Raw genomic sequence first — 22,519 nt, 5'->3', positions numbered from 1 at the left:
AAAGTTGTAAAAAACCTGCTCAGTTTACATTTTTGTGAACTCATAAATTGAGTAGCAATATTTGCTTATATATTTAAATACTGCCCTCGAAAGAGGTAAATTCTCCAATTGCAGAAGAAGTATTGGTTTAAACACAAAGAAACACAATCAGAACCAATCCAATTAGCATACATACAGACATACTTAAAGCAATAATACAAGTAATCATAATCACAAATAATCAAATTAATCGATCGGAATCTTTGACTTGTCTTTCACCTGTAAGGATCCGCCCTGGATCGTACTTGGTTCGATGGGTCTATTGAGCCTCGGCTTCACGCTCAGTATCTCTTCGGGGCTTGAGTCTCCTCGACTCAAGGTTCGGGTTATTCCGGCTGCTTCAATCCTCGATGTAAGGTCCCTCGTAATTCTAGGTCAAAGGTTCTCAATCTACTTATAGATCTTGACCAAGATTCTACAAGCAATCGACAATCATTCTTCCCACTAGGTTCTGTCGATATCCAGTTAAGTATCCAACTTCCTTTTCTCTTTTCAGCCTCTGACCAGAGAACCGAAAATTAATCCGTGACCACAGAATAAGAAAAGGTGTACCCTGACCAGGGTCACAAACGTTGACTACCAACAGTCTATCGACCGATCCCGAATTCCGGTATATCTTAAGACAATCACAACCCTCTCAATTATATCTCCTGACCAGGAGCATAGAACAGAGAGAACATAAGCCTTCTAACCAGAAAAGCTAAGTAACTATCCTAAGGTAATCCCAGAATGAACTAATTCCTAATAACGAAGTGGAAGAAAACGCAGAAGTTCGAGCGTTGAAAGGAAAGACGGTTATACGAGTTCCGTATTTATAAGAAGTTCGAATACAAAGGCCACGGGCCACCGAGCTTCGCTGCTTATATAGCATTTCTCGGTGCCGTGAAGGATTTACCAACTTTTATCTTAACATCAATTTTACATTACAATAAAATACATATTAATAAAATATCAATGAGGAACATAATTAGCTACATGTAAAAATTACTATTTTTACCCTTTTGTGAATAATAAACATGCAATATAATTTTAATTGTTACACTCAGCATTTAATTTGACCAGGGAGTATGGCTTCTTCCAACTCCCCTCTCTCCCTGCAACGGCCACGCGAAATGATAACAAAGAAAAAGAAAGAAAAATTACGTCAAAATGTTAAGCAAAAATTATTTATATACAGGTTTTGTCTTGCGCGGGCATAACTTTCTTTTACGTTAACGTAATTAAATTCTGAATACACTGTCTTGTAGTAAAAGAATCAGGGATTATTTTGATATTAGTCTAATTATTGTCCGCCAAGGAACACGACAGATATACCTTTGGAAAGACAACTTAATCTTTCGTCTTTTCCCTGTGACAACTTTTTCATAAGGTTGAGTCTGCCTGGCTCTTACACAATAGCGTTAGCTTTCTTGCATTGTTGTCACCGATAATAAACTTCCAGCTCAGCTTGCTGGCAGAAAGAAACAAACTCTTGGAACTTATATTTAACATCAGGATGTATAGTTTATATACGAGGTGTGTTCCACATTCCTTGGTAATTAACCATTAACACATAAAAATTATAAGTACCAAACAAAGAAAAATATTAAGTTTATATACATATTTGTAACGTGGACACTGCTACACGTTACACACCATTAAAGAACAAAGGCTTGTGCAAGTTTTACATCTGTATACATTTTTAAACTCATTATTGAGAATCAGCAACACATTGACAAAAGTCAAACAAATGAGAAAACGTTGATAATTATATGCTTTAGGTCTGAGTGTAATGTTGGACAGTATACGACACTTCCAATGAAACATTTCACGCATAAAAATTGTGAATGGAAACTGGATGTTTTCTGTGTTTTTGTGTATAACTTGTACATTTTCATTTTATATTACTGGTTTATTATAAATTGTGTTATGTATTCTATTTTGCATGTCTATTTTTGTATTCAATAGTAAGTTATAATTGTTTATGTTATCTTGGACTGAAGCTTATGTATATATCACTCTTGTTTAAAGCATGTTTAGTATTTAATGTTGATTCATCTGTATTGACCTTGAGGAAAGTATAAAAAAGAACGGATTTACCCTCTAAAAATTGACACTACAGGGAGCCCCAAATAGGGGTATTTTAACCCTGAAAACTGCGGAAACTGAGCAATATTTGAAATTTATCAGTTTCCGAGTCTTTCTTCATGCCGCGAATTTGTCTGTGAGTGGGTGAGTCAGTGGGATTAGGGCTTTATACAGGTTTTTCATCTAGGAAAGAGGCTTATTTTTATATAATGAGTTTCAAGTAAAATATTTTGTTTTATTTAAGACCCGTCCTTCATATAGTTATTAAAAGTTACTTGTTCCCGCATATTTTGATGTCTGCAAATCATCTTGGTGCGGAGCCACCCGACATTCTAATATTAATCAATCAAACTATCGATAAGATATAAAATGACTAAAGTTATAAGGACGCCAAGTTTTTTCAAAATAATATGAACAGATTGAACCTTTGACGAAAAATAATATTGAAATTAAATTATAGTTGCCAACATTTTAACAACAATATTGTTCCATATTTGCTTCGCGGCTTCTCCAAAGTTCATCCTTTACAGATACTCTTAGAAGTCCTAAGAAACCTAAGTACGCCTTAATTTTCTTTTTCTTTTGACTTATTGGATAAGTTATTTAAAAATTTAAGGTGGTGTTTAGACTATTCATAAGCGTAGCACATTAAAAAAGACAAACTAATTACATGTTTCATGTCTGCAACAAATACATAAATTTGATAAATTAAAACTTGAGATATTTTTTTAATAAATTGAAAGTATTGTGTTTACATAAAGAATCCCTGAGGTAGTTGTTTTTCTGTGGTGTATTGAAAGCTGAAAAAAAAACAGATTAAAATAAATCGCTCCGTGTCATTGAAATCATGTTTGCTTTTCATTTCAGAGCATCTACTCAATCGATACAATTGCGCCAAGTGATATCAACCGCCAAGTATTTATCCCCACTGGTTTTTACAAGGTATGTATTGATCGTTCTTGTAAAGTCAACAGCAAAAGTGTGAAAGGAGTTAGATTACCTTCCTTTATGTGTTTTTAAATTCTGATGCTGACCGCACGTCAAGTACACTCTACTTTGGGAAATGTTCGAGTCCCCTTTACTGGGGAAAACTCTAAGGTTAAGAAAATATGATCTCCCTGGCTAACCATAGAAATATGACCCGCTCTCTGAGTTTTTTTTTATCTTGATATACAATTTGGCTTTCTCTTTGCGGAGTTTACTCATAGGTACTTGACCCAGGGGCCTAGATCATAGATGAAACTCCTGTACTGACTTCAGTGGGGTTCTGTAAGAAATGAAGCTGAAAGTGAAAGAAGTAAGTATGTACAATACAAGCATTTTTGATTCAGAGTCTACGAATATATGAACATTGCGGCCGCACCAAGGAAGGTACAGATCAGGTGTGCACTTTACATATATTAACTGTACCGGCCTGCGTAGCGGAGTGGTTAGCACATCGCGCTGCTACGCCAGGGGTCCCGGGTTCTAATCTTGGCCTGGGCATGGATGTTTGTTTGTGAGTGTCCATTAATGAATTTCATCATATCATCACTCATCTCCATCTTCGCAAATTAGCGAAACGTGCCACAAGAAGCGAAGTAACATAAAGCAACTCAATCAATCAATCATTATATTAAGTGTGAAATCCGACATATAAACTGCGCATAAACGTGCCCAGAGACTAGACAGTTGCGTGCCATTCTAAACGCCACCTAAAACCCTAAAAGACCGCAGATTTTGAATGAAATTTTGAGCTCCTTAATATTTACTTAAAGCTCTAGTTCAACAATGTCAGATCAACTTCTGCCAATGAAGATAAATGATAGAAACTGGTCAGGATTTTTCAGGACTCGAACCCAGAACCCTCGGATTCAACGCACGTTACAATAATAACTACACCACAGTGGACTGTTTGTTCGAGAGTGGTTTAAAGTTGGACATGAGATTTGAGTCTTCAACCGGCCAAATAAATTCTTTCCCCATACTTTACGTATGCAAATTCATTTGGGGCGGGGCGGGAGAGGCTCCCCGATGCCACTAAACGGTAGTTCCAGTCCCAATTAGCCTATATGTTCATAAACTGGACTTAGTAATAAGAACTGTATGATTTTACAATAAAATAAAATAAAAACTATTTCAGATGCAACCAAACTTTTTATATATTTTGAAACATACTTTATTACGCTATGTTTTGAATAACACATCATTTAAGTGTCCACCTCGACTTCGTGCACACAAGTGAATTCCATGAACCCAATTTTCGATGACTTTGTGCCATAACTCGGGCCTAATGTCACGAATACAGCGTTCGATGTTCAATCTTAATGCATCAAGGGTTCGTGGTCTGTTTGCATAGATTGCAGATTTCAAATAACCCCACAAAAAGCAATCTAAAGGAGTTAAATCACAACTTCTTGGAGGCCAACTAACAGTTGCATTTCTTGAAATTATCCTTTCACCAAACTGTTCTTGCAATACGTCGATAGTGGCATTAGCAGTGTGACATGTGGCACCGTCTTGTTGGAACCACATGTCCTCCAAATTAATTTCATCTTCATTTGGCCACAAAAAATCTGTTAACATCCATCGGTACCGCTCACCAGTCACTGTAACTGCATCTCCTACGTCGTTTTGGAAAAAAATGGTCCGACGATGCCAGCATGCCATAAACCACACCATACATTGTCCTTTTGCAGATGCAAGGGCTTCTCGTGAATCTCTTCTAACCAGAAATGAGCTTCATCTGAGCAGATAATTTATTGCCCAAAATTATGATCCGTTTCAAGTTCAATAGAACGTCTATTTTCGTAATTTTTTGTGGATAATAACCAAACGTTCTTGAAGCGTGTATTTAGCCATGATGAATTGTCACAGCATACTAAACAAAATAATATAAAAAGTTTGGTTGTATCTGAAATAGTTTTTTTTTATTTAATTGTGAAATCACATAGTTCTTATTGGAAAACCCCTTATTTGAACCGCTTTTGGTTTAACCTGTTACGCTTCAGGCTTTATCTACGGCTAGACCCTTCCTGTGCCAATCAAAAATCAGAAATAAGTCGTCGGCTACATAACGAGAGTATATAGAGTCCAGATGCACAGTGTTGTTTCATTTCGTCTTATTTTGCGAAGTTTCGCAGCGGTGGGGCTATTTAGAGTGGTATTTCTGGGTAGCTTATTCATAGCCTGGCATCCTGAGACTGCATCGGCAGCGTCTCGTGGTATCTGCTAGAGTTGACTAGCTTTATCTTTTCGGTGAATCCAGAAGCCTTGCCGTGTAGTAGCAGTACATACTGCCGTAGCCACTGAGCGTCATTCGCCTCTTACTTTGTACGTTACCAATACGCCAATTGGGAGAACCCCACAAATGGTTTATACGGCATCACTTTCACATCCAACGTCACAATATATTGAGATAAAATTCAAAGGCTCGTTCGTCTCATTTAGATACTGCGGTCTCTTTTGGCATTTTCCACAATGAGCTCGACGTAGAGAGAACCCTTTGGATACCATTTTCACTGAAGCTGCTCCAGAATTCCCATCGCTAACATTGCTGCGAGGTGAAAATTTTCAATCATGCTCTCCACAATTAATCTTTAAAAATGGTTGAACCGGGCTTTTGTGTGGAGCGAAACCGGGGGGCGGTGTCCTGTTTTGAGAGCTGATAATTTGAATATTCCACGTTGCATGCAATTTGAGGGTACTTAGGTGTTGCGGGGAGGAGGCATGGTTGTGTGTGTGTGTGTACAGCGGTCATATTTTTTTAAGAGGACTACATGTTGGTTAGCTTTTTTCTAAAGGAGGATGCAGGCAAGTCATATTCTTAGAATGGGTTGGTCAGAAAATTTTCGGACGAATATATACACTGTTTAATAATTCAATGATTTAAAATCTCCGTAGTGTTCTGAAATGAACATATTTAAAAGGTTTACGTACAGCACATTTACCTTTATGTAGAAAATATATGAATGTCTCAGATAATAGAATTTCCTTTAAAAACTTAAAATTCTCTGCTATTGTTATGTTACCATTGTAGTTTAATTTTTATATAAATAACATTTCTTCCGTGACATATTATAACTTATTTTCTCAACGTTTTAATACTACAAATGTGCGTCATTTTTAGTACTTTTTTCACACCGAATTAATCGTAAGAATGTAACTGCTAACGATTTTTGTTAATTGACTGATGACAGAAAGCTCTATTGTTGTCTACGTGCGTTTGTTGACCTTTCGTCTGTATATACATATTTTATTTATGAATGTAAAATGTGGAAAATGTGCGAAAATACTGTTAATGACATTGACAACAATGTTAATGGTAATACAGGGTGGCTCAAAAAGTCACTTAACACAACACCCCGGGTACAAGGCAACTGTAGCGCGCAACATGGAAATGGTGATGATCAATCGTTATCGGGCCAAGGGGGAACCGCATTGACGCCACACGCGCGGTCGGCGACCATCTTGAAGTCCGCCATCTTGAATTCAACTTCAGAATTTTAAATGGGAAGGAGGTGATATGATATATCAAATCAGGCTAGAATTTCACGAGAAATGCAATGGTGAAGATTTTTTTGGTGTATCTTTAACCCGTAAAAAGTGATGACTGAATTCTTGTACCAATTTGCTCCTTTTCGAGGTGTTAGAAAAAAATGCCTTAAAATTTGTTTAGCGCATCGGTAATGCATCGAGATCAAAGTGATGTTTAGGGAGAGAAGTTCGCATGCCATTGCACACGATTTTAATCGGATACATCAACGAAGAGCTGCGCATTATGAATGTTTGTCGCGAACAATTTACAGTGTGACTCTTTCATTAAATGAAAAGTCCTTCACAGTGACAAGGCTAATGTTTATGTTTATAAGGAAGTTCATAAACAGAATATGTGACCCTTGTCATCTGATAACTATCTTTGGACAGAAACTGCTTCACAACGTACCCATAGTGTTCTGATGTTCCTCCATATTGAAAAAAACTCTGTAAAAAGTACCTTCTTCATAAGAAAGGATGAAAAACCCTGTTTATTTAACAAATCCAAGTAGCCCTAAGCATTTAAGGTTCCGATGATGGAAAATTGACTAACCAACAATCGTGTTCCACACAGCACGCCACAACATTAACTTACCAGCACTAACCATTCAGCTTTGATCTGTCGAAAATGAGTTATCAGATAAAAAGCATGGAATATTCTGTTTATTAACTTTCTTATGAACATAAACATTAGCCTTGTCACTGTGAAGGACTTTTCATTTAATGGAAACGTCACACTGTAATTGTTCGCGACAATCATTCATAATGCACAGCTCTTCGTGGATGTATCCAATTAACATCTTGTGCAATGGCATGCGAACTTCTCTCCCTAGACGTCACTTTGATATCGATGCATTACCGATGTGCTAAACAAATTTTAAGGCACTTTTGTAACACATCGAAAAGGAGCAATTTCGTACAAGAATTCAGTCATAACTTTTTACTGGTTAAAGATACATAAAAAAAATCTTCACCATTGCATTGCTCGTGAAATTCTAGCCTGATTTGATATATCACATCACCCCTTTCCCATTTAAAATTCTAAAGTTGAATTCAAGATGACGGACATCAAGATGGCCGCCGACCGTGCGGGTGGCGTCAATGTGGTTCCCCCTTGACCTGGCAACGATTGGTCATCACCATTTCCATGTTGCACGCTGCAGTGGCCTTGTACCGAGGGTGTTAAGTGACTTTTTGAGCCACCCTGTACAGTCTGAGAAAAAAATACCTGGGCCACGGGACGTAGAATTTCGTAACGTCTTAAAGCCTGTTGTTTATGCAACCCAAATAACAAAATATTCGCTTAAGTTTGCCTGGTGATTCTGACTTCTCGGGAAGGATTGAGCTTTGATAGCATGAGTCACATGACTCGTGCCCCAGCCACAACAAACAGCTGGGTGCTACGATGCCCCCAGAAGAAAATTTCAGGAACTGGTTTCTTGACAAGAGCTACTCGTAAGGAAATACTATTCTATCAAGTGATATTAGAGTCATTGTCAAGAAGGTTCGCTGAAATGATGGTTCTCATCACAGACCACATGCCACACGTTAATTGTTTAAGTCTAGTTCATGCACTGGACCTACAGATTAAAATGGGATTCGAACCAAAGCCTCTCTACTTGGTATTGAATTCGGAAGCCTTTCATTACATGGCGAAGACGTTACTACTACGACATCAGAGAGGCAATGGAACCCCTTGAGAAAGAGATAAGCGAAAATTGCTACCTGACAAACCATATTTGCCCGTAAATTTTAAATATAAGACAATATTTTGTACTGACAGTTTCGAACCGTGGGAGAGGCATATATTTTTTTGTACCATCGTCCATTTCACGAGTTTATAATTCTTCCTCACCGACACGAGTAACGCGAGTGGTAGAAGAAAAGCGAAGTAAAATAACTGAAACAGAAATAAAAGGAAAAAGCGAAATAAATTTTATTCATAATATTCTGCAGTCACTTGAGTTGTATTCACGGGATGCTATCTTTAAAGAAAGCCGTGGTCTCTTCCTTGTCTCTTTCGCTTTCTTTGTGCTCTTGCTTCCCCCGTCACGATTGGTCTAAAACTAATTAATGCGACGTTAATTAAACAATCCAAACAACGAAACAATGCACAATCAACTGCACAAGACAACATTCCAAATGTTTTCGAATCGGAAAACAATTGAGATGCTGTAAAATGACTTAAGATGCAGTAATAAAGTGGGAATTCGGTACCGTATAGAATTAAATCGGTAGAGATGTTCGATTTGATTGGATGTTTGTTATTTAGATTTGCTATTCTTTCACTTTTGGCAAATAGCGACGATGAAGATGAATGATGCTATGATGAAATTGATGAAGGGACACTTACCAAGGACACCCACGCCCAAGTCGAGATTCTAACCAGGGACCCATGGCATCGTAGCGCGCTGTGCTAACCACTCCTCCATGGAGTGGACATTATAGCATATTTTGTGTGCTCAATTGGGATCAATCAATGGAATGAATAGGCATATTATATGATTAATAAATTCATATCATAATACCACGTCATATTATTCGGCACGAAGTAACATCAGAGACATTCAATCTTGCATTTTTGCCTTTCAACTAATTCTTTGAATTCAGGTTAATCACAACAATAAGATAAATTATGAAGAAAATGATAGTGAATGTGGGATATTGACAGTTATTACGAATTTCCTGAGAGAAACAACATTAAGCAGGCTCGGTGGTCAAGCTCATTAAGTGATTGACATTCGATATCGCCGCCAAAGTTCCCGGTTTTGAGTACCGTCCTTGTCGGGGGTGTTTGACTATTTCGTCATCAATTTCGTGTAATGGTCACTCGTCCTTATCGTCGCGATCATCGAACAGGGAATAAAAATTATAAAAATAAATACGATGGAAGAGTACTTATTTCATCTCTCACGAAATCTCCTACAAAACCGGAATATATAAAATACATGTATATTCATTCACATACATTTTCGATTTCTATATTTAACTAGTCGAGACCGAGAACGGGACAGCAATTTTCAATTCGACAAACCGAGAGGCGGAGAAACTGTCAAGTCTCGTTTCTTCTTGGCACCTCCGTAATCGAGTTGTTCTGTTTGTCATTGGCTTTGTATTGGCAATTATTGTCATTATTCTTCCCCTGCAGGTAAACCATAACGATGAATTATGATGAAATGAAGCAGATAAAAGGGCAAGAACAAGAAAGTCATGCCTGTTCGGGACTCCAACCCAGAACCTTATGTAACGAGATTTGAAATTCTGGAGAAGGCGTCCGTGTTTCGCTTGGTTTTCTCTTTCCTCTACTTCTCTTATATTATCATACATGTATAATAAAAATGGATCTCATACGATATGTTGCGATTCATAATTGTGCTGGTTAGATGCTACGGATGTGAACTCCAACCTGCAATATATTATTCCCTTTTGTTTCGTATCTGGTTGAACATGAAATTTTCTTACACTGTGACAATTTCTTTCTTAGTTTTGGTTTGGTGCACAGATATGCTAATCTGGACTCGACCTTCAGTTTAAAGTGGGATACTAACCACTATGTGCATCCATCGTGTATCAAACCCGGGATCCACTGATTACAAGGCGACGACGTTATCACTACTCCATCGAGGAGGCCCCATGACAAAATGTTATTCACTCGATCTCTACCATAATTTATTTCAGCATTTACATTTTCGTTTTCTTCTTCTTTTTTCCTTTTGTTAACTACTCTTATACAACTCTTTTTGCGTCTTCGAATTTCTTCTTGTTTCAGGAAAAAATAATACATGCAGGCTCTATAAAAATCCCCCGTTCAAATAGATAAAACGTTCACTCTCGAGAACTAATTTACATGTTTATCACTAACGTAACCATTAGGAAACTATTGAAATGTTAACTGATATAACTGCAGATGAAACAATACTTACAGCCACTAACGAAATATCTATTCTTGTGTAGCCTCACAGACAACAAGTATCTGGTGAGTCATTCACTCTTGCTGACTACGGGCGAAGGTCACTGAACTAAAGGGTGGTGGCAAGCAAGCAGGCTTGTGCTCTACCAAAGACGAGGTCACGTGTTCCAGTTATCAATGGCGTACGAAATAAGGAGGAACACAGCTATCTGACGTATGTTTTGGTCCCGTCATTGCACGTAGACAGTGGCGTATGCTGGTTCTAACGAGTGGGTAATCTCCGACCTTTTGATCCTCAAACTCCAAAAGTTTCCGTGCAATTTATGTCACGCTCCATATTGGATTTAGGAATATTGTGTCGGAATGTTTGTCTTATTGCTACGATCACAATCAATTAATTCTCGTTATTGCAGTTTACTATACGCGTAGAATTTCAAATAATAAAACAAGACAGTATTATAAAGCTATAAAAAAACAGCCTGTGAAATATAAAAATGAAAGACGTGCACTAGTGAAATAAAAACCCGCAATATTAATTTAAGTGCAAAATTCAACTTACTCCAGGACCCGATTACTTGTGCTGTACTACATCCAAAGCACGCTGTTTGTCCAGTTGCACGTCAATACGTGTCTGGGCGAAATATTGCAGCTTAACAAAGGAAGTTATGTGACTTTTGGATTTTTCATGTTTGGCACAAGTGTTGCAAAGATTACAGTCACGCGTCCATACATTCTTTTCAGCCCCGAAAAGTAAGCACGGCGAACAAAAATGCAAAGCTTATTAACACTTATACTTCCTGTCAACCATGGTGTTTTGTCATAATTTGCTTGCGAAAATGCCTCACATATTCCCGATTTTGTCTTTGTGTGTAGAAATAAGTTCAAGCGATGACACTGGCCCACCTGTATTAACAATTTGCAACTTCTCCTGAAAAGATCTTGTTCCAAAAGGTTTCACCAGCAAATCTTGTATCACATCCATTACCCTTTAACACAGCACTATCACGACAAACACTAACACCTAAATAAATAATAAACACGAAGCACAGCACGAAGCCAACGACTACACGCATTCAGTTTCACGCGCCAAACTTCTGTTGTTGTGTTCCTGGCTCAGAATGAAATTCCCTATGAATAATAAAAAAAATCCCTTTCCGAGCTCGAATTGACAGGTTTTTAAAAGTTCGAATCATTGCAGGTCAGAGTCAGAATTTTAATTCGGGATGAGGATCATCCCTTATTATCAGCCGCCACATAAATTTGAAACAGTGGGGTTAGAAGTCCTGAAGATGAATCTCAGATTATTAGAACGTATTAAGCAAAGTGTTTAATCCTGCTAATGAAGTAAAATGAATTACCACTATACACTTTTTAAATTAGATATTTGTAGGATTTCGGGGAGGGGGGTTTCCCTTTAAAAAAATATTCAGTTCCGTGAGATAAGTATTCTCGCTGCTTTTGAAGATTAGAGAGGAGAAACAATCACTATTTTTGTAAATACAAGGATGGGGGGAGTCAGCAAATAGGTGCTTTAATTGCTTAAGCCTTGAATTTTAATTCAGTTTGCTTCATCTTCAATATTTAAGCTTTTCCCTTTTGATAAATTTATGTTCAAGTAACAGAAATCAGCAAGACAGAAGCAAATGTAAAGTGAAAATTAGCGTAGAATTGGTTTGCCCATGTTATTCAGTTTTCCTGTTCTTCGCACTCTACCGGGTATGTTTTCCCTAGTTGAGCGGAGGGAACGGAAAAGGCTCTCAAGGTTGAGAGTGCGACCGGTGGACTCTCACAAGAAGGAGCTTACCCTGGGCACGGAATCACCGCGCCTGAAAAGCAGTGTTTCCTCCCCCTCTTTCCTTTCTCCTCCCTCCTCGCCAAGGGTTGTAAGGAAAGCGGGAGGAATGACGTCAGGGTGAGATTCCCTGAAGTCATTCCACCGGCTGGAGAAAGGTTCCCGGACATTCGGTGGCAAACGATTGGAAGTATTCGCGCGCTGGAAGCAAGGAAATGTATGCATCGAAATTGGTTTGGAAGAATATTGCGAGGAAATGTATGTATATATATATATATATATATATATATATATATATATATATATATATATTAAAAAAAAGAAATACAGCCGGGTCATCTGCGATTACCTAGATGACCCAGAGTATACGCCGCTGCACGTAGAACACTTTATCGTAGTGGCCTTGAAGTTCCCTCAGGGCACTCCTACGTAAAGGCTTCTGAGCTAGAAGGATATCTTCCCCATTGAGTGGAGGAAAAGTGGGTGCGTATAGAGGTCCCTCAACTTTCGTATTCTGTTTCATTTCAGAACCCGTGCTGTATCGTCGACTTAATCCAATCTATCCGATGTAGGTTTTAGGTTCTGTTTCTGTTCGGTTATTTCATGTTGTCTTCCTGCTTATGTTATTCGCGACGAAGGCTCTGGATTCGATAATCTGGACAATAACGGGATTGTGTTGGTTGCTTGATTTGGTGTCTTAAGTTCACTTTATGTCCTGTTAGGCTAATCGTGAATGGACCTACAGTTTAAAGGGGGATCCGAACCACTATGTTCCTCCACCGAGTATCGAACCCGGGATCCCTTAATTACAAGGCGCCCACGATCCCACTCCGCCATCGGGGATTGTGTTCGCAACGAATGAATCAAATTTGAGTGATATGATATGCAACCATTGGAAGACTATTGAAAGAAAAGCTACGGGAACCTGCCAGTTTTTCTACTGCAGACAGGAAACCATAAACATGCAAGAGAAGCTTATATTCTATGAAACCTGACGCTATGTGCTCGAATACTGGCTATATATAATCCATAGAGGCATAGCAACGTTAAACAACCTCTTATATGATACATATAGGTTTAAAAAGGTCGAAATACAAAGATTGTGTGCGCCTCACTGATCGCGTAGTGGTAAGGCCTTGTAATCAAGGGGTCTCGGGTACGATACCAGGTGATCGCACATAGTGGTTCGGATCCCACTTTAAACTGTATGCATTTCAGATTAGTCTATCTGTGCCGGTGACTCAGTCGGTAACGCGTCTGACTACCATGCTATAGGCCCCGGGTTCGATCCCCGGCCGGTTCAAGCCCGGGAACTTTTCTAACGTTGGAAGCGGCCCCAGCGCCCACCCAGCGTCGAATGACATGGATACCTGGGGGAAACCCTGGGGGTAAAGGCGGTCAGGGGCGTGATGCTGATCACATCACCCCCCACTCACGAACGAATCAAGAAAGTATGGGGCGGCGTGATGCTGATCACATCACCCCCACTCACGAACGAATCAAGAAAGTGTGGGGCGTTACCCCCACACCCCCTATACGCCTTCATGGCGTAGCGCTAAGCACAGGTGAGAACTTTACCTTTTTTTTTTTTGCATAAAGTGGACTTACAACAAAATTTAAAATTGCGATAAAGATTATGATAAGGTATTAAAGAATTGGGTCTAACACATTTTTTTATTGTTTACCAATGACCTTGTTAACGGTGGAAGCGGTCCCGGCGTCTACCCAGCGTCGAATAACATGGGTACCTGGGGGAAACCCTGGGGGGTAAAGGCGGCAGGGGCGTGATGCTGATCACATCACCCCCACTCACGACCGGATCAAGAAAGTGTGGGGCGTTACCCCCACACCCCCTATACGCCTTCATGGCGTGGTGCTATGCACAGGGGAACACTTTACCTTTTTACCTTGTTAACTAATATTCTTAATTTCAGTTTCAAGATGAAATCGGCTACGAAATAAAAGGAGTGGGTTCATATTTCTGTTACGAAATTCCACTTTTGTAGTAGACCTGTGCCACACTAAGATGTGACATAATAAACAAATCTGAGACACTTTCAAAGTATTAAATTGCTATCTACGTATTTGGGAACAATCTTTCAATATAATACTTTTTTTGGACGCGTCAAATCATAGTATTTAATTCCTGTTTTAGCAGCTTTAAGAAACCTGATTTTTTGGGGGGGTTACAAATGCCCTTTCTGCTCCCGTCAAGTTACGCCTATGAAAAAACAGGAATTCAAAGTAAAAGACTGTCCCGACTAAATCGGGAGACACGTCTGATAGATTTACAATTGGGAAAATCATAATTAAGCGTGTAGTTGAAAACAACCTATTTTCATATATTGCATGCAGCTCTACTTTTTCTGCAATGTGGATCAAGAACTGGGGACGTGGAGAAGCACAACACTCCACGTAACCAATAGTCACGTGACCCTCTTTGCTTTCCTGTCATGTTGACCTTCGCGTGGAACACATTTCTCGGTGTTAAGACAGGCAAAATCACCCGATCATCGAAGGGTGCAATATGTGTTGCCTACCCTCCTGCATTACTTGCTCCTATTAAAGCCTTATGGGGAAGAACTTTTTTCCATGACTGTACACTAACGAGGAATATGCGAACATGCATTTCTTCTACGGGAAAGCAGACGGCAATACAGTGGAGGCTGCACGCCTGTACCAGGAAGCTTTTCCTCGCCGACAGTACCCTGATCGTCGCGTGTTCATAAGATTACACTAACGCCTCCGAGAACACGGGAGTTTTGAATATGGAGAAAGAAGCGGTAAGCCAACACGTATCACAGTGGAAGAAGAGGAAAGCATTTTACAACGCGTTGAAGAAGCACCAGGGACGTCAACTAGGAGGATCGCAGCACAGGACCGAGGTGCTTCTCACAGCAGTGTGTGGCGCATTTTACAGTTGCTCTACCCATACCATCTCCAACGCGTACAAGGTCTCCAAGCAACGGATTGCGACGCCAGGGTTAGGTTTTGTGAGTGGATGCTGCAAAAACTTGCATTACACACACGCTTTTTAGGTGACATTTTGTTCACAGACGAAGCTGGATTCACTCGTGACGGAATTGTGAACTTTCATAATACTCACGTGTGGTGTGACGAAAATCCCCATGAAATGTTTGAGTCACGCCTCCTGGAACATGTTGCCCTTCACCAGCGGTTGTGTATGTGGTTCATGCACGATAGGGCACCAGCACATTTTGCTTTACCTGTGCGGCGGCACCTTACGCGACGTTATGGTCGGCACTGGATAGGTCGTGCGGGGCCTGTATTGTGACCACCACGGTCGCCTGATTTAAATCCATTGGATGTTTGTATTTGGGGTCACATGAAGAGCATGGTGTACAGTCTGAGAAAAAAATACCTGGGCCACGGGACGTAGAATTTCGTAACGTCGTAAAGCCTGTTGTTTATGCAACCCAAATAACAAAATATTCGCTTAAGTTTGCCTGGTGATTCTGACTTCTCGGGAAGGATTGAGCTTTGACAGCATGAGTCACATGACTCGTGCCCCAGCCACAACAAACAGCTGGGTGCTACGATGCCTCCAGAAGAAAATTTCAGGAACTGGTTTCTTGACAAGAGCTACTCGTAAGGAAATACTATTCTATCAAGTGATATTAGAGTCATTGTCAAGAAGGTTCGCTGAAATGATGGTTCTCATCACAGACCACATGCCACACGTTAATTGTTTAAGTCTAGTTCATGCACTGGACCTACAGATTAAAATGGGATTCGAACCAAAGCCTCTCTACTTGGTATTGAATTCGGAAGCCTTTCATTACATGGCGAAGACGTTACTACTACGACATCAGAGAGGCAATGGAACCCCTTGAGAAAGAGATAAGCGAAAATTGCTACCTGACAAACCATATTTGCCCGTAAATTTTAAATATAAGACAATATTTTGTACTGACAGTTTCGAACCGTGGGAGAGGCATATATTTTTTTGTACCATCGTCCATTTCACGAGTTTATAATTCTTCCTCACCGACACGAGTAACGCGAGTGGTAGAAGAAAAGCGAAGTAAAATAACTGAAACAGAAATAAAAGGAAAAAGCGAAATAAATTTTATTCATAATATTCTGCAGTCACTTGAGTTGTATTCACGGGATGCTATCTTTAAAGAAAGCCGTGGTCTCTTCCTTGTCTCTTTCGCTTTCTTTGTGCTCTTGCTTCCCCCGTCACGATTGGTCTAAAACTAATTAATGCGACGTTAATTAAACAATCCAAACAACGAAACAATGCACAATCAACTGCACAAGACAACATTCCAAATGTTTTCGAATCGGAAAACAATTGAGATGCTGTAAAATGACTTAAGATGCAGTAATAAAGTGGGAATTCGGTACCGTATAGAATTAAATCGGTAGAGATGTTCGATTTGATTGGATGTTTGTTATTTAGATTTGCTATTCTTTCACTTTTGGCAAATAGCGACGATGAAGATGAGTGATGCTATGATGAAATTGATGAAGGGACACTTACCAAGGACACCCACGCCCAAGTCGAGATTCTAACCAGGGACCCATGGCATCGTAGCGCGCTGTGCTAACCACTCCTCCATGGAGTGGACATTATAGCATATTTTGTGTGCTCAATTGGGATCAATCAATGGAATGAATAGGCATATTATATGATTAATAAATTCATATCATAATACCACGTCATATTATTCGGCACGAAGTAACATCAGAGACATTCAATCTTGCATTTTTGCCTTTCAACTAATTCTTTGAATTCAGGTTAATCACAACAATAAGATAAATTATGAAGAAAATCATAGTGAATGTGGGATATTGACAGTTATTACGAATTTCCTGAGAGAAACAACATTAAGCAGGCTCGGTGGTCAAGCTCATTAAGTGATTGACATTCGATATCGTCGCCAAAGTTCCCGGTTTTGAGTACCGTCCTTGTCGGGGGTGTTTGACTATTTCGTCATCAATTTCGTGTAATGGTCACTCGTCCTTATCGTCGCGATCATCGAACAGGGAATAAAAATTATAAAAATAAATACGATGGAAGAGTACTTATTTCATCTCTCACGAAATCTCCTACAAAACCGGAATATATAAAATACATGTATATTCATTCACATACATTTTCGATTTCTATATTTAACTAGTCGAGACCGAGAACGGGACAGCAATTTTCAATTCGACAAACCGAGAGGCGGAGAAACTGTCAAGTCTCGTTTCTTCTTGGCACCTCCGTAATCGAGTTGTTCTGTTTGTCATTGGCTTTGTATTGGCAATTATTGTCATTATTCTTCCCCTGCAGGTAAACCATAACGATGAATTATGATGAAATGAAGCAGATAAAAGGGCAAGAACAAGAAAGTCATGCCTGTTCGGGACTCCAACCCAGAACCTTATGTAACGAGATTTGAAATTCTGGAGAAGGCGTCCGTGTTTCGCTTGGTTTTCTCTTTCCTCTACTTCTCTTATATTATCATACATGTATAATAAAAATGGATCTCATACGATATGTTGCGATTCATAATTGTGCTGGTTAGATGCTACGGATGTGAACTCCAACCTGCAATATATTATTCCCTTTTGTTTCGTATCTGGTTGAACATGAAATTTTCTTACACTGTGACAATTTCTTTCTTAGTTTTGGTTTGGTGCACAGATATGCTAATCTGGACTCGACCTTCAGTTTAAAGTGGGATACTAACCACTATGTGCATCCATCGTGTATCAAACCCGGGATCCACTGATTACAAGGCGACGACGTTATCACTACTCCATCGAGGAGGCCCCATGACAAAATGTTATTCACTCGATCTCTACCATAATTTATTTCAGCATTTACATTTTCGTTTTCTTCTTCTTTTTTCCTTTTGTTAACTACTCTTATACAACTCTTTTTGCGTCTTCGAATTTCTTCTTGTTTCAGGAAAAAATAATACATGCAGGCTCTATAAAAATCCCCCGTTCAAATAGATAAAACGTTCACTCTCGAGAACTAATTTACATGTTTATCACTAACGTAACCATTAGGAAACTATTGAAATGTTAACTGATATAACTGCAGATGAAACAATACTTACAGCCACTAACGAAATATCTATTCTTGTGTAGCCTCACAGACAACAAGTATCTGGTGAGTCATTCACTCTTGCTGACTACGGGCGAAGGTCACTGAACTAAAGGGTGGTGGCAAGCAAGCAGGCTTGTGCTCTACCAAAGACGAGGTCACGTGTTCCAGTTATCAATGGCGTACGAAATAAGGAGGAACACAGCTATCTGACGTATGTTTTGGTCCCGTCATTGCACGTAGACAGTGGCGTATGCTGGTTCTAACGAGTGGGTAATCTCCGACCTTTTGATCCTCAAACTCCAAAAGTTTCCGTGCAATTTATGTCACGCTCCATATTGGATTTAGGAATATTGTGTCGGAATGTTTGTCTTATTGCTACGATCACAATCAATTAATTCTCGTTATTGCAGTTTACTATACGCGTAGAATTTCAAATAATAAAACAAGACAGTATTATAAAGCTATAAAAAAACAGCCTGTGAAATATAAAAATGAAAGACGTGCACTAGTGAAATAAAAACCCGCAATATTAATTTAAGTGCAAAATTCAACTTACTCCAGGACCCGATTACTTGTGCTGTACTACATCCAAAGCACGCTGTTTGTCCAGTTGCACGTCAATACGTGTCTGGGCGAAATATTGCAGCTTAACAAAGGAAGTTATGTGACTTTTGGATTTTTCATGTTTGGCACAAGTGTTGCAAAGATTACAGTCACGCGTCCATACATTCTTTTCAGCCCCGAAAAGTAAGCACGGCGAACAAAAATGCAAAGCTTATTAACACTTATACTTCCTGTCAACCATGGTGTTTTGTCATAATTTGCTTGCGAAAATGCCTCACATATTCCCGATTTTGTCTTTGTGTGTAGAAATAAGTTCAAGCGATGACACTGGCCTACCTGTATTAACAATTTGCAACTTCTCCTGAAAAGATCTTGTTCCAAAAGGTTTCACCAGCAAATCTTGTATCACATCCATTACCCTTTAACACAGCACTATCACGACAAACACTAACACCTAAATAAATAATAAACACGAAGCACAGCACGAAGCCAACGACTACACGCATTCAGTTTCACGCGCCAAACTTCTGTTGTTGTGTTCCTGGCTCAGAATGAAATTCCCTATGAATAATAAAAAAAATCCCTTTCCGAGCTCGAATTGACAGGTTTTTAAAAGTTCGAATCATTGCAGGTCAGAGTCAGAATTTTAATTCGGGATGAGGATCATCCCTTATTATCAGCCGCCACATAAATTTGAAACAGTGGGGTTAGAAGTCCTGAAGATGAATCTCAGATTATTAGAACGTATTAAGCAAAGTGTTTAATCCTGCTAATGAAGTAAAATGAATTACCACTATACACTTTTTAAATTAGATATTTGTAGGATTTCGGGGAGGGGGGTTTCCCTTTAAAAAAATATTCAGTTCCGTGAGATAAGTATTCTCGCTGCTTTTGAAGATTAGAGAGGAGAAACAATCACTATTTTTGTAAATACAAGGATGGGGGGAGTCAGCAAATAGGTGCTTTAATTGCTTAAGCCTTGAATTTTAATTCAGTTTGCTTCATCTTCAATATTTAAGCTTTTCCCTTTTGATAAATTTATGTTCAAGTAACAGAAATCAGCAAGACAGAAGCAAATGTAAAGTGAAAATTAGCGTAGAATTGGTTTGCCCATGTTATTCAGTTTTCCTGTTCTTCGCACTCTACCGGGTATGTTTTCCCTAGTTGAGCGGAGGGAACGGAAAAGGCTCTCAAGGTTGAGAGTGCGACCGGTGGACTCTCACAAGAAGGAGCTTACCCTGGGCACGGAATCACCGCGCCTGAAAAGCAGTGTTTCCTCCCCCTCTTTCCTTTCTCCTCCCTCCTCGCCAAGGGTTGTAAGGAAAGCGGGAGGAATGACGTCAGGGTGAGATTCCCTGAAGTCATTCCACCGGCTGGAGAAAGGTTCCCGGACATTCGGTGGCAAACGATTGGAAGTATTCGCGCGCTGGAAGCAAGGAAATGTATGCATCGAAATTGGTTTGGAAGAATATTGCGGGGAAATGTATATATATATATATATATATATATATATATATATATATATATATATATATATATATATTAAAAAAAGAAATACAGCCGGGTCATCTGCGATTACCTAGATGACCCAGAGTATACGCCGCTGCACGTAGAACACTTTATCGTAGTGGCCTTGAAGTTCCTTCAGGGCACTCCTACGTAAAGGCTTCTGAGCTAGAAGGATATCTTCCCCATTGAGTGGAGGAAAAGTGGGTGCGTATAGAGGTCCCTCAACTTTCGTATTCTGTTTCATTTCAGAACCCGTGCTGTATCGTCGACTTAATCCAATCTATCCGATGTAGGTTTTAGGTTCTGTTTCTGTTCGGTTATTTCATGTTGTCTTCCTGCTTATGTTATTCGCGACGAAGGCTCTGGATTCGATAATCTGGACAATAACGGGATTGTGTTGGTTGCTTGATTTGGTGTCTTAAGTTCACTTTATGTCCTGTTAGGCTAATCGTGAATGGACCTACAGTTTAAAGGGGGATCCGAACCACTATGTTCCTCCACCGAGTATCGAACCCGGGATCCCTTAATTACAAGGCGCCCACGATCCCACTCCGCCATCGGGGATTGTGTTCGCAACGAATGAATCAAATTTGAGTGATATGATATGCAACCATTGGAAGACTATTGAAAGAAAAGCTACGGGAACCTGCCAGTTTTTCTACTGCAGACAGGAAACCATAAACATGCAAGAGAAGCTTATATTCTATGAAACCTGACGCTATGTGCTCGAATACTGGCTATATATAATCCATAGAGGCATAGCAACGTTAAACAACCTCTTATATGATACATATAGGTTTAAAAAGGTCGAAATACAAAGATTGTGTGCGCCTCACTGATCGCGTAGTGGTAAGGCCTTGTAATCAAGGGGTCTCGGGTACGATACCAGGTGATCGCACATAGTGGTTCGGATCCCACTTTAAACTGTATGCATTTCAGATTAGTCTATCTGTGCCGGTGACTCAGTCGGTAACGCGTCTGACTACCATGCTATAGGCCCCGGGTTCGATCCCCGGCCGGTTCAAGCCCGGGAACTTTTCTAACGTTGGAAGCGGCCCCAGCGCCCACCCAGCGTCGAATGACATGGATACCTGGGGGAAACCCTGGGGGTAAAGGCGGTCAGGGGCGTGATGCTGATCACATCACCCCCCACTCACGAACGAATCAAGAAAGTATGGGGCGGCGTGATGCTGATCACATCACCCCCACTCACGAACGAATCAAGAAAGTGTGGGGCGTTACCCCCACACCCCCTATACGCCTTCATGGCGTAGCGCTAAGCACAGGTGAGAACTTTACCTTTTTTTTTTTTGCATAAAGTGGACTTACAACAAAATTTAAAATTGCGATAAAGATTATGATAAGGTATTAAAGAATTGGGTCTAACACATTTTTTTATTGTTTACCAATGACCTTGTTAACGGTGGAAGCGGTCCCGGCGTCTACCCAGCGTCGAATAACATGGGTACCTGGGGGAAACCCTGGGGGGTAAAGGCGGCAGGGGCGTGATGCTGATCACATCACCCCCACTCACGACCGGATCAAGAAAGTGTGGGGCGTTACCCCCACACCCCCTATACGCCTTCATGGCGTGGTGCTATGCACAGGGGAACACTTTACCTTTTTACCTTGTTAACTAATATTCTTAATTTCAGTTTCAAGATGAAATCGGCTACGAAATAAAAGGAGTGGGTTCATATTTCTGTTACGAAATTCCACTTTTGTAGTAGACCTGTGCCACACTAAGATGTGACATAATAAACAAATCTGAGACACTTTCAAAGTATTAAATTGCTATCTACGTATTTGGGAACAATCTTTCAATATAATACTTTTTTTGGACGCGTCAAATCATAGTATTTAATTCCTGTTTTAGCAGCTTTAAGAAACCTGATTTTTTGGGGGGGTTACAAATGCCCTTTCTGCTCCCGTCAAGTTACGCCTATGAAAAAACAGGAATTCAAAGTAAAAGACTGTCCCGACTAAATCGGGAGACACGTCTGATAGATTTACAATTGGGAAAATCATAATTAAGCGTGTAGTTGAAAACAACCTA

The 22,519-nt window shown here is 39.8% G+C and overlaps 1 protein-coding gene across 2 annotated transcripts in view; it reads left to right on the top strand.

The window, feature by feature from the left end:
• The window catches only part of LOC146003964 (atrial natriuretic peptide receptor 1), a 1,164,278-nt gene that overhangs the window by 818,872 nt on the left and 322,887 nt on the right, over positions 1-22,519 (top strand). For both annotated transcript variants that reach the window (XM_083142500.1, XM_083142491.1), the window contains exon 10: positions 2,974-3,048. In XM_083142500.1, the coding sequence (XP_082998626.1) occupies positions 2,974-3,048 (75 nt within the window). The remainder of the gene's footprint in view (positions 1-2,973; positions 3,049-22,519) is intronic.

The sequence above is a fragment of the Lepisma saccharinum genome, chromosome 1 (genome assembly GCF_977018435.1).
Source record: "Lepisma saccharinum chromosome 1, izLepSacc3.1, whole genome shotgun sequence".
Taxonomy (NCBI): Eukaryota; Metazoa; Arthropoda; class Insecta; order Zygentoma; family Lepismatidae; genus Lepisma; species Lepisma saccharinum.
Note: the sequence above shows the minus strand (reverse complement) of the source record. Positions and strands in the feature narration are given on the sequence as shown.